Here is a 13659-nt window from a genome sequence, read left to right on the forward strand (position 1 = left end):
CGCTGAGCGCCCTTCGCTCCCAGCTCAGACCAACAGAAAGCAAGACGGAGCAAGAAGGGAAAGAGATGAAGAGTTCAGCTGAAACGCACATTTCTCTATTACATAGTTTCACACTTGAGAACTACAATGCTTTTTCTTACCCCCCCGTTGCAATAGTGCTTTGGAACAACCTTCCCTCGCTACACAGCGGCCGCGCTCCCCGGGTGCAGGTTCTAGAGTGAGATTTGGAAGCATTTTACTATTACGCTCCTCATAATTCAAACTCTGTTTTGTGTCTGTCTTTATAGGTCATTGTTGGCCAGATGGAAAATATTAAGGAAAAAGGATTGCAACTAAATCAATCGGCTGCAGTCTGCTGCCAAAAGGCCCCAGGCTAACTACAAGCAGATTTGCAAGCAGGCTCTGCTCCGTTACAATCCGCGATCTGGCACATCCTCTGCCCTGACTAACAGCAGGAGGGCACGGGGCCAGCTGAGAGCGGCTACTGTGCCAAACAGACTGTGCAGGTCTTGCTGCTTGAATGCTCCCACAGAAAAGGAGAATCGATGGGTCTCTTTTGTAAACAACTCCCGGTACTTTCTGGCTGCTACTAACTTCAGAACTGGTATAACTTTATCCCGCTACAAAATTAACCCAAGTACACAGCTCAGATTGTTACCAAAATCCATATGTAGAGAAATAAATACCAGTGTTAAATGCTTAAACTTTCAACTAAGAATAACAATGTACATATACACATATATAGTGAAAAACAAAAACCAAAACATCATTTCTCCAATGCCATGCAGCGTCTAGGAACAATTGAAAAATAGCCAAACAGTAGCCAAATAAAGTATTCATATTAATATTCTTTGCAACCTCTTATTTACAAGTAAGAAAGGACTTGGATTTAGCTATTGAAAATTCAACTTTTCATGTTCATTTCTAATATATATACTTCTGAGGAGATACCTTTTTTTTCCCCACAGCTCACGTGTGCAGTTACCAATCAGCAGGTCCCGTTTATCTAGGAAGTTCAGTGGGATAAAAGGTATTTTCCTAATATTAACCAACTAACCCCTTATGCACTCAACATTCTCTTTCAGACGCCCATGTCAGCAGTACCTGCCCCAACTGGATCAGCTCAGGTACGGCTTAACTGATTGTCCTTAAGCACACTATCAACAATGGGGGGAGCAGACCGGCTGGAGCTAACACTTCCCAGTATTTCCTAACAGCGGGATTTAGCTTCCTTTTTGCATCACGATCAAACCTCAAACTTGATACATGGACATAAAGCATTTCTGTTTCTAGTAGATGGTAACAGAAAAACTGATAGAAACAGAGGGGAACTTCTGTTCCCAACACCATCACAGCCGACCCCATACAGTAAAGCATCTGCAGCAGAGACCTGCCGTCATGCCCTGTCCCAGCCACGAGGCACCGGTGACGGAACGGGGCTGGAGCCGTACGTGACGGGGCAGAACAAGAGCCAAGAAGGAAAACACCACATCTCTCGATTCATTTAAAAGCTACGTAACCAGTGTCCTTCCACTACCTAGAAAGATGTTCCTCTTTCAGAGCATTTGTCATTACAGAAAAATCCACAGTTCAGAACTTGTAACATTTTCTGTCTTTTCTAAATCTTTTTCCTATTGCATTTAATATGCAAATTTTAATTCATTTATACTGACAACATCAGATAATTTGCAACTATGACTAGTCGACCCAGCACAAATCAGTAATATTTTGGAAATGTACACAAAAGTGAAACAAAAAGGGTAAAAAAAAGTCTGGAAAAAGAAAAAAAATACCTTTTTATGATGGATTAATTTTGCTCATATGAAGAATTACATAAATAGAACTTAATACAGTATGCATACTGTAGTATATTTAAGCCTAAAAATATGAAACCTTACTCCAGCCCTGTCCGTTTCTGCTGAGCTATACACGGAGCTTGCCATTTCTACGTCTGGGATTAGGAGGTGTGTGGATTAGCAAGGTTCTACTATATTTAAGTTTCAACAAAAATATTTAAACCAATGCGACTATGGTTCAAAACTTCGAGCTCAGCTGGCAAAGCCTTTAACAGACCTACTGACACCATCCCGAAAACTCCAGAGCTTCTCACTCAGTGTCCTTTAATATATTCCCTATTGACTTGTTATTTATCAACTACATCTACTTGAAAATAAGAATTCATTATTTATGAGTTCAGTGGAATCGACTCCTTTCAATGTTGGCCTTAAAACTCAAAGCATCAAAATGCATTTCTATTGCTACAACTATGATGTGTACAATTTCAAAGAAAAAAAAAAAAAAGAGGAAATACCTTACACACTTTTCACATATTAATAAAATAGAAAATACAAACCTCACATAGAATCAACTCGATCCTTTAAGACTTGTCTTGGTTTGTGACACTGCTCTTTAGACAGATATTTATATATTAAAAAATGTAAGAACTTTTTATATTTTTGCACAGACACACAGATGAACACACATTCTTATGAAATACATACAACATACTGACCATGAATGAGCACAAACCTTACCGGCCATGTCAATAAGGGGACCAAGAAAAACTAGGAATAAACTTCAATAGAAGCTTCCTAATGATGGGACAGAAAAAATGCGCTATCACATGCTTTTAATATTTTAAGACTATTTTAGTAAGTGTATTTCATTAAGTCCTGCAGAGACCATAGTTTCAGAAAGCTAGTATAACTTGAGAGACACTTCAAAATTTATTTAAAGATATTTGAGCAAGATGAGGTATGAGAGAACCTTACAGGCTTTCTGAACTAAGTTTCTAGCATCTAAACGAAGTTTAATGGCAGAGATGAAAATAGAAGACAACGAATGAGCAGACGTGATACAAAATTTTATTCTTCTTTTCCTGGAACAGTATTTTTAAATAGCTCATCTCTATCTTGTAAAACTTGTAAGGACAATAAAGAAAAACCACAGGAAGTTTGGAAAAACTCTACTGGAAACAGTGTATCAGAAAGAAGAAACACAAAGCAGATAGATAAATTTAATTGATGTCAAGCTCTCTTTTCACTAGGTTCATCACTTTTCCATATATATTCTGACAAGCAACTGAAAATAAAAGCCAGTGACTGTTTAAGCAAATCAGCAGGGGTAAAACCCCTAAACTTTTAAGATGTAAACTGTTTTATAAACATGTCAAGTTAAAGCAAAATGCCTGCAACAACAGGAGCCCCCTTCCAACCCCGCACACTGCATTCGGGGCCTTCTCACATTTTCTAAGGCACTTTAGATCAATTTCCTGTCATACGCAGCAGAGGAAGTCGAACTGTTTTGCTACAGCTAAAGCTCGCAAGAAACTCCAATTTCTGTGGAAGAAGGTCAGGCTCTGGCTCGGAGCCTCGCCTGCCCTCTCGCCTTTCCTCTGCCAGCTCCGTGCAAAGGAACCGAGAAACGTCTGCATCTGCAGCTCTCCCTTACACCCAGCGCACGTGTTGGTAAAAAAATAATAAAATAAAAAAAATCTATGAAGGCGGCAGACAGAGGCTCAATAACAACATTTTTATTAGGTACAATTTTGTTGCAGTGTTGAATCAGAGAGATCCAATTTCTCATGATTTATACATGTATTTTTTTGTGGCCTTTGCCAATGTCTAACAGAACCGGTTTGCTATTTTCTTTCATCTCCAAAGCGCTTTAAGAAGTAGAGGGATTCCAGGGTCGATACACCACAAGGACCAGACAGACTTCCAAGAAGTCTTCCATATCGTTTCCAGCCATTACCAAACATCTGTCTGGAAGGCTTGAAGTATCATATAGATACAGATGGAAGCAAAACATTGATTTTTGCTTATTACCATTTCATTCAACATACAGCTATAGTAAATCCTCATAAAATAAAGTCTGGATTTTTTTTTTTTATTTAATTAGACAGTAATGTTTTTCTGTGTCCATGCAGAAGCCTAACAGCAAAAAGGGGAAGAGAAGAAATTAGGCTAAAGAGATAGAGACTTCCTATTAATTTACTTTTATGTATGCAAAGGAAAAAATGCAAAGCATGAAGAACCTGTAAATCAGGTAAGATTTTTTAGTTAACAAGAAGAATTCTAAAGCTCAGCCTTCCCATATATCAGACTACTACTAAATACATTAAATTATTTGTTGTTACCGTGATAGTCTGTATATTCCACAGAAGAAAGTTCCCATTAGCACTAGTTCAAAGCGTGCATTATAAATCTGTGGTTTTTTAATGTTCCAAACTTTCATCCAGATCAAGTGAGAATAGGACATTCTTCCTTATTCATCTGCAAATGCTCCTTCACAAACAGCAGCTACGGAACACTTCAGAACCACAACAAAAAAATATATCAATCATTCTAATGAAAGTTTGCAATAATTTCCATAGGGTTATTAAAGAATTTCTATAGGCTCAAGCTTTTATTGAGCTGAATTACTCCAATTTCACACTACCACGACCAAAGCACTCCCTGGTACATGCAGGAAGGAGCAAAGTCAGCTCTGGCCAAGGGGGTGGAATCCAGGGACACAAATTATTTCAGCTGATGAGGAATTAGTTCAGTGGGAAGCCCAGCTCTCTGAGGCTACAGAAACCAGCACAAGAATGCAAAGAGGATGATAAAGACTAAGGAAAGGGCGAGAATCTTATGCCTTCAGTGGAAGAGGAGGCTCCAGGGGGGAGGCAGCTCCCAGTTTGCTCCCCAACCTTCCCTCCCATCACTGCTCAGGGCTGCACTGCCCGCGGGAGAATGAGCTTCTTTCACCTCTGCATCTACTACGTTCTTCTTTAAACAAAAACCCCATGGAAGACATTCCAAAAGACCTACCAGCCTTACACAGCAGGCACTTTCACAAAATCAAACCTTTGAGAAATACCTGAATCGAAATTGTGATATTTGGGTGTTTTAACAGTGCAGATCATTCAGAGAATACTGAAGCAGTGGGACTTGACCCCACAGCAGAGAAACGGCCATCAATTCATTGGGATTCACTGGCAATCAATTTGGGATGTCGTACCTCTGTACCATCCATCTGCTCAGGGACTCTTCACGAAGATTACTTTGTTTGCCATACTATTTTTTAGCTTAAAATGAACGAAAATTTGTATTTTCCTTCCCACATCCCATTTTGTACCTATTCTTATGGCCAGATATACAGAGCAGCAAAAAATCCTGCTGATGCCATGGTACATCTTACGCAAAAGTACAATTTAAGTCGTGTGAGCCTTCGTTCAGGCCAAATAACGAATCCTACCACAGAATCAGCTGAAGACACACAAAACCCATTCAGTGGAAAAACTTGTAAAGAAGTGAGTGCACAAGAAGGAGGCTTCCTAAATTTTACCCTTTTCTAGTGTATATTACTATACAGCCACACTTAAAATAAAAAAAGTAAAAGTTCTAAAATCAAAATGTGTTTCCTCTTCTCTCTCCCCTCCAAGTGTAAATATTTTTTCTGTGGCTTTTGGCCAAATCAGTGAAGAGGGAAAATTCTAGAAGACAAAAGGACAATTATTTTAAAACAAAAACCCCATACAAATATTCAATTTTCTCCCCCAAAATAACAGAAAGATTTGTGGGACTATAAGCAGCGTTCAGGGCTTGGGATTTTTTTTCCTCTGCATCAGAAGGTGTCACAGGAGAAGTGTGTTACATTTCGGAGGCGCACACACAAACAGTGGTGCACAGGCCCTTAGAGCTGTTTGTCCCCATGCATCAATGCCCTGCCAGTTGGCAAGCCTGAGCCAGGAAGCTGTCAATTCCAATCAAGTTTAGGTGATGCAGTCCTATTAAAGAAGTCTTGCTGGTTAAGGGGCGTCCACTGTTTCCAAAGCATGGGAAAAAAAAAAAAAAAAAAAAGAAAAAAAAAGGAAAAAAAAAGGGCTCTGCTTTCCTTAGATTTGAGCTGGCAACTTTCACTGACTAGAGTTTTCAAGGAGCTATGAATGAGCTTAACAAAGGAGTTCTGTGGCTAGTTTCTGGCTGAAATCCATGTCAACAGTTTTTAAGGTCACAGGTCACACTAACTAACATTTATTCCCAGCAGACCCTGCTCTAAACACAAGCTGTAAGTAGTACAAATTTGGAATTTTTCTGTAATCCCTTGAGATATTCCTGATCCTTCCACATGTTTCTGCTCAATTAAAAACAATTCTCACTTTGCACCACAAGAGAGGCCCCTGCTCAGAAATCTTATTCTATCCTAAGAATAAATGGACAAAGACTGCAATCAAAGGAGAGGAAAGGGGGGAGGAGAGGAACTCACAACAAATCACACCAAAAACCTCAAATAACTCCATACAGAATCACATTCAGTTAGTTACATTTTCTGCCATCTGTCACAAACTATTATAGATTCATTTCTTTTTATCTTAGAAAAAGAGTGGTGCAGAGCTTAGCTATTTTGGCCAAGAGGGATTTCCACACAAATGTTTCTGCATTTCACTTCAGAAGAACGATTATCATTTTGGGTACAAAAGCTGAATACCCACTGAAAACTTCAAATTAAGTAAAATTGAAATCAGAGTTGCACATGGTTATAGCACCTTCTTAAATCAGCAACTTTGCCCAATAAGTTTGTGAACCAAAGCAAAACTACGCAAAGTTTTTGGGGTTTTGGTTTGGTTTTTTGGGTTTTTTTGTGGGTTTTTTTTTTTTACTTTAACAAAACTTGGAGTAAGACAAAAGTCTTTGACTTACATTCTTACTGCTCCTTCAAGCAGTTTGAAATAGGTGCTATAGCTCACAGCTTAACAGATAAAACAGAAATCCTACTAGTTAATCACAAAAAAAAAATGCAAGATACCTATTAGATGGTTAGAGGAATGAGAGTTCTTGTCCACCAAGTCTAATTACTTCAACTGACTCAATACACATAAATCCCTGGCCCTGGGGGCGACCCACCCTGCCCAGTGCCACATGCTCCCCCAGCGCTGGCAGAGCAGCGACTGCCACCGCCTCCTTCACCTTCTCTTCTTTGGAAGTTCTTACTGTTATTGCTGCAACCCTTTTCAGTAGGAGGGGAAAAACCAGCCCATCGGCAGCTTCTGAGGGATAAAACATTGTGTACGGTCTGGCAGCATTTACCTAAACCTCCCAAAGCTGTTCTTAAAATATCTGGAAAAAAGAAATTTTGCAAATTAAATACAGTATTAAATTGACCAAAATCACATTTGTGGAGAAACTGTAGAGAACAAGGCAACATATTTATCTGCTGGGATGGACAAGGGCGCTGCCTTCTGATCCCCACGGCTTGGGGAGTTTGGCTTCTACTGAAATGGAGAACTGTAATGGGCATTCGGTCCAGCTTTGTAACTTAAGAACTAGTAAATCATAAGATTTCACAAGCTTGGTGACACCCTAGAAGATATATTTAAATACACCTTAAATATGCAAAATAATTTATAGACTTTAATACTCTATCATACACCAATAATCCAGACCAGATTAAGAATTCAGTGGTTTACACAATCTGCTAAATTTCTTCAAAGACGTGAATCCCAGTTTTATTAGAATTGCTCTATTGTACTGCAGAAGTGCTGGGGTTTGGGGGTGGTTTGTGCTCTTTTTTCTTTTAAACACATTTTTATTTCAGAGTGGTTTTCATTCAATTTTTCACATTACTGGCCTCAGAATCTTAACTCAAAAATAAGGGACCATGAAGCAAACTAAGTAACAGCAAGAACGTAACTTCAAAACCATTCTGCTAAACGGTTTGGAAGAGCACAAACATTATACTTGGCCTTATACCGACTTCATACAAAAGTTCAGTTAAATCAATACAAAAATATTATTTCTCAGTTAAACTACTGAATTAATTTGTTTAACTCAAATCTAGATTCCCATAAGAGAAGCACACATTCAATACCAGGGTCAACTTGGTGAACATGCACGTGAGTTTTTTGTCTATACCAAAAAAATAACGCTTTTCAACTCACCGTTTTATTATGTTCCATAACCTGAAATCATTACACAGTTCATACATTTAAATAGGTTACCATACGCTCAACATTGCCATTATTTTTTATTTAAAAGCAGCGTGATTCATAAACATATAACTTATTTTAAAGTTTAAATAGTTAGAATATACAATAAACAGACATTTGAAGAAATGACTGGATCCTATGGGTTTATGATCTGAAGAATTTCTCAACCATCAGTAACTGGGTCCTTACATTGAATTCTGGAAATATTTCAGAAGACAAAAGATAAAAAGATTTTTTTAAAAATAAACTTGCTGGTTTTATTATATAAACATTCTGCAATAAGACTATCAAAAAAAGTATTCAGACTGAGTTAACAACATTTTTTACATTCCTAAAGCAGAACTTTTTCTTCCTTCATGATTGCACAGAAAGACGAAGCTGTCAAGAGTCTGAGATTCAACAAAAGTCATATAAAAGTCAGAAGGACGAATAACCCATCTACAATAAGAACTGATATTCACTCTTAAATAATGTTTTCCTGCAAGATCCTGGTATCTGTCTCCAATGGGAGGAAAAAAAAAAAAAAAAAAAAAAAAAAGGAATTTCATGTTTCAATGTCTCTGTAGAATTTAGAATTTCCTATGGTCAGCAGTCTCTTCACAGCTGGATGTACCCTGTCTTCATCTCCTTCACCCACCTTACCACAAGTGGAAGTATCACACTTACAGGAATTTCAGCGATGAGGTTTTTAACTCTGTTCCCTATGAGCAGACTGTCCAGAAGTGTTTGTCCACTTCAGCTCTGAGACTGTAAAATAAAAGACTCTGCTCCTTTCAGTACACTTACCGATACTAATACAAACTGGTTTACGCATTACTTTCCCATCAAAACAATGCTGAAATCCACCAGTGCCTGCGCTTCAGAAGAATTCTAGATCACAGGAGTTTGCCAAAGAGGCAAATAAATACAGCTGAGCCCCTGAACAGTGTCCATAATGTAACCAGCAAAGTGGCTACTGGAGAATTTAGTACAGCTGGAGCTGCGAGAAATCTGGAAAGATGAATAAGCTAGTAAGGAGTTCTAACATCAAAACCATGAGGAAATGAAAATTAAGGGCCTCAGCATACAAAATTCTTAAGAATCAGAAAGCATCTATATGCTTTAAGAGTGTACAAAAGCAGAAAGATAAATTTATATTGTTAATTTATTCCTTACCACTGAGATTGTATCAGCAGATTAGTATGTTTACATCATCTTTCAGTACACTGCAATTAGCAGAAAATAGTAATCAAGAACAAACTCTGAGCCTCTGACACCTTCCAGACCTTCCTGCCCCAGTGAAAGATCATTCCCTCGCTCCATACACAGAAGACTTAGAAAAAATGAGAAACAAGAGTATACAAATTCCAGACCAAAACCAGGGGAGGTGTCTGATGAAGGAGCAGAAGCTGATGTCTCAGAGGAGTGAGCAGCAGCCGCCTGGGAGTCTCTCCACACCTTCTGCTTCTTTTTTTATTTTTTTTTTGTTAAATAAAAGACTATAGCTCATCACTAAATTCAGAACTATCTATATTGTTCACCTTCAAAAGCTCATGCCAAATTCAACACAAAGTTAGATTAAAGCAAACATCTAGAAACAAACAAACAAAAAAAATCAGCTGCTTAATGCATATCCAATAGGATTTATTTTATTCCAGCTAAAATCCTGACATCCTTAAATGAAATCTTAGAAAGAAAAAAAAATCTTTGGGCATGGAAATTTTTCTGGGATATTAAAATTACCAAATTAGAACTCAGAATTAGAGGGCTTGGACATTAGCACTCAACTTACTACACATTCATCATTTGGAAAAGAAAATAATTAAAAAGCATATTTTAAGTTCTGTAACATATTGTGTTGAAAAAGGTAATCTAGAATTCCACAGTACCCAGGAGATTTTGATGGGTGGTGTATGAGCTTGTGGGTTTTTTTTAATTCACTTCACTGCTTAGAACCTCAAAAAAGCCCCACCAGACCATCTGTGACACTTGTTTTGTGCTTTTGTCCGCCCTCTGCTGTCTGAAATGCAGAAAGTAGTCATCTGTGCTACAGAGCGCTCCACAACTCTGTCACACACCATATTTGATCATTGTAGCTTCATGATTAGCTAGAAATCAAGTGAAGAAAAAAGGAAACGGAATGAGAGAGACAGACTCAGTGATTCTACGTGTAAGGAAAATCACAGAACACCTAGAAGACGCAGTTTTTAAACTTAATCAAAGATTTCCATTAATCTGTAGGATGCTATCCACAGCAGGAATGAAACTATGAATATTATCTTAAAAGCAGATTTCTAAATAGTTCTGGTTAAAATAGCCAAGAGAATTTCTCCGTAAGATGGAACTGCCTTTCTGCTGGCCGCAGGAGCTACAGTGTGTGGGTAACGTTACTGCTACCGAACTCCATGAAGCGCCTCACTGTACTGTGCATCCACCTGAAAAAGTCTCTGTGTCACTTTAAAACTCAAAGTCCAGACCTGGACTTCTGGCCTTCCGAGTATTGTCTCGGCTTCAAACTTCACTTCCAGACCTCAGCAGACATTTTTAAAGCTCCAGCTGAGTGAAACAAATTTCCTTTTTCTCCTGTTCCTCTTCAATAACGAATCTAAACGTGATCATTTTCCACCACCAAACCATTTCACCATGGCCAGACCCATAAAAATCTCTGACTGACAAACATGTGAAAATTATCTCTAATAACAAAGAATATCACTTAATTCTTATACTATCGCTGAGTGTAGGAAGGCATACTTGGAGCTTGCTGCCATCCAACCTGGAATTGAAAAACAAATAAAAAAACCATTCTTTTCATCCTCATTTGCTTTTTCGGATCAGCATGCTTTGATCCATCCATTTTCCGTGTCCTTTAATTCGTAAAGGACATTGAGAAGATTCACATCCGCAATGGGTGCTGCAGCCCTGGGAACGGAGCAAGCGAATCCATGTAACGCCGATTTAAATTGTTGACTGTCCTCTAAAACTTACATTCACCTGCATTAATGATGAAATTTCATTGTCTCGTTAGCTCGCAGAAGAAAGAAGCAACAGGAATGAAGCCGAGTCCCAATTCATCCACTGCTGTAACTGCACGGAAATTCTTTTCTTTTTTTTTTTTTTGGTTATGAGCTGAAGCAGAAGGCATTTAACTACAACAGAACTCCTCCATTTCTTCCTGGCATTCACTCAACATAAGGGAGCTGACAGCAAAGAACTCTTATCCAGGAGAGATCAAGAAGGGACTCATACTACCCCTCATTCAGATTTTCTTTTCAAACTGTGTTTCCCTTTTCATTTGTCATTAATCAGGAAAAGTTACTTTAGGTAACCAAACCCTTCCCACATAGGAGGGACGCAGCATCCCGACCGCACGGGCAGAGCCAGGGAAATACCTTCCCATCCGCAGCACGGCCCCCGGCGCTGCATTGCCAGAGGTAAGAGGAGCCGAAATGGCTACTAGAGAAAAGAAAGAATGAAGGAAGGTATTGAGAAACATGTCACCCTGCCCTCCAAACAATTAATTTGTAATTTTGGTAGATTTCACAATAATTTCTTCAATGAAGGCCTAGTCAGCAGATCACCGCAGTCAGTATAACGCTGAAGCACAAGGCAACAAACATTTGGTATCTCCACCAGCCCCGTACCAGCGCAAATGGCACGTTCATTGTAAATACATACATCAATCCAAAATACACCCCGTGGCACCGCTGCATGCAACCCAGCGAAGTGAGAAGTGTCCTTGTTCTTGAGAGGTGCTCTTATATTCTGCAGTTATCCCTGAAATTCTCCAGAGGGGTCACATTCCATACCAACTGTACAGAAGGTGCCATTCCGTCACGTGCAACACACTGTGCTCACAGGACGAAGACAAGTTCTTCTTGTTCTTACACTGCAGCCTCTCGTGTGAAAACAAACCAGAGACAACAGACAGATGTCTACAACTGCTCATAGAGGAAACTGTCCTCATTTGTGACTGTTCAGTCACCTGCCAGGCTGTTCATACAGGTAACTCTCAGCTGTCTTTACCTGGGCCATTGCTCCAGAACTTCCAATTTCTCACGAACGTGGAAAAAGCAGAAAGTGGAAGACAGACCATTGTTAAATTTGTTTAGAACAATACAGGCCAGATGCCATGTGGAGATCTTCAATCCACAGAAGTTCTTAATTGAACTAATATATTGGTAGATATTAAAACTGATTTTACTTGCGTCACTTCTTACAGCAAATGTAAATAGAAAATTGCAGACTGTATTCCAACGTGTCTGTGCGAGGTCATCAAAAATTACTCTGGTGGAGACTCTTTGCCCATTTTATGTGAAACACATTGTTTCCATCTTCCACTAATAGTCTTTATTACAACAAACTTCACAAAACCCTCAACAGGACAGAGTAAAGCTCATACACACAAACTTTTAGGACGTGGAGAGCACCAGTGACATTCTCTCAGTTACCAGCAGATGCTTTGTTAATAAAACTTACATATACAAATGTCCACAAAATGTCTTAACAAGATCAGTTGTGACAGCTACAGATAACAGCTGCCATCATGCTATGTCATATCAAATTACTGCAAAGAGACTCTTTTTTTTTCCACAGTGTTAAGAACGTTGACTACAAACAAATACAGTTATCTCCAGAGGAACTCCAAGTGCAAGATATTTTGCCTCACTTCTGCAGAAGAGCAGTGACTTCGAGGACCAGATAGGAAAATAATTTTGAACAGCAGGAAATTATAATTGCAGGGGGACACAGCAAAGTCAAACACTGTTTGCTGGAGTCAGCCAGAAGCCAAAGCACAGACCTACCTTAAGATACAGAAGCAGCTCTTGGCCCCAGAAGATAAGCGACAGAACCCAAACCTCTGTTTGCTGTCAATGTCTGTAAGCACAAATGTAAAGTTCTGCCCAACTTGGTTGACTGCATGGCTGAAAATAAAGAGAGCAAAGAGGAAAAAATTAATGCTGAGCTAACTCTGTGTCAAAAGTTTCTAGTTTAAGTCATTGAACCTATAACACTTCCTCTTTCAGCAGGGTTTTTTTGAGAAATTAACTTTGAGAGTGTACACCCTCTAGAAACTTAAATATGCCAGTTGCTTGGTGAGGGAGGAAGGTTTTTGGTTGGGTTGGGTTTTTTTTCAATTTATTAAGTGTGGGAGGATACTAAAAATGTGTTTATCTTTAAATGAAAATGGTCATGACTCTCAACCACCTCCAACGCAGTACACACCGTACAAACCAAACCCATGTCCTCTCACATAACCCAAAACATTTATTACTCTTCATTTGAGAACTGGTTTACTCCAAAAGCAAGGCAAGGGTTAATAACATGTTAAGCTTCTTCAACGCTTGGATATTGACTTGTAGAAGCTTTATTATCCATCTACCCATTTTGCACATATGCCAGATCCATCATTCCAAAACGCTCAGCATGCCAGGTGACTCTCCTTTAGCAGCCAGGCCATCACTTAAAAGACAGACTAGAACAGTTGCAAAGGAAAAAAGATAAACGAGAATCAAAAGGACACTGTGCTAAAGCCAGACATGACTATAAAAATAATTTTGTAGGACTTTTTAATGATTTTTCAAAATTAAGAGTCATTTGCCTCATCTGTAAGATCTTAGCGGCTTTTCAAGAATAGCACAAGTGAGCTAATAACATTCTTAGACATTGGCCCCGCTCACACCAGAGCAGAAAAACTAGTAGTGTAGTTT

At 38.9% G+C, this 13659-nt stretch overlaps 1 protein-coding gene across 8 annotated transcripts in view; it reads right to left on the reverse strand.

Annotated features, from left to right (window-relative positions):
* DENND1A (DENN domain containing 1A) overlaps window positions 1–13659 on the reverse strand; it is a 194068-nt gene that overhangs the window by 124615 nt on the left and 55794 nt on the right. For all 8 annotated transcript variants that reach the window (XM_074161422.1, XM_074161421.1, XM_074161420.1 and 5 more), the window contains exon 5: window positions 12754–12873. In XM_074161422.1, the coding sequence (XP_074017523.1) occupies window positions 12754–12873 (120 nt within the window). The remainder of the gene's footprint in view (window positions 1–12753; window positions 12874–13659) is intronic.

The sequence above is a fragment of the Numenius arquata genome, chromosome 19 (assembly GCF_964106895.1).
Source record: "Numenius arquata chromosome 19, bNumArq3.hap1.1, whole genome shotgun sequence".
Lineage (NCBI taxonomy): Eukaryota > Metazoa > Chordata > Aves > Charadriiformes > Scolopacidae > Numenius > Numenius arquata.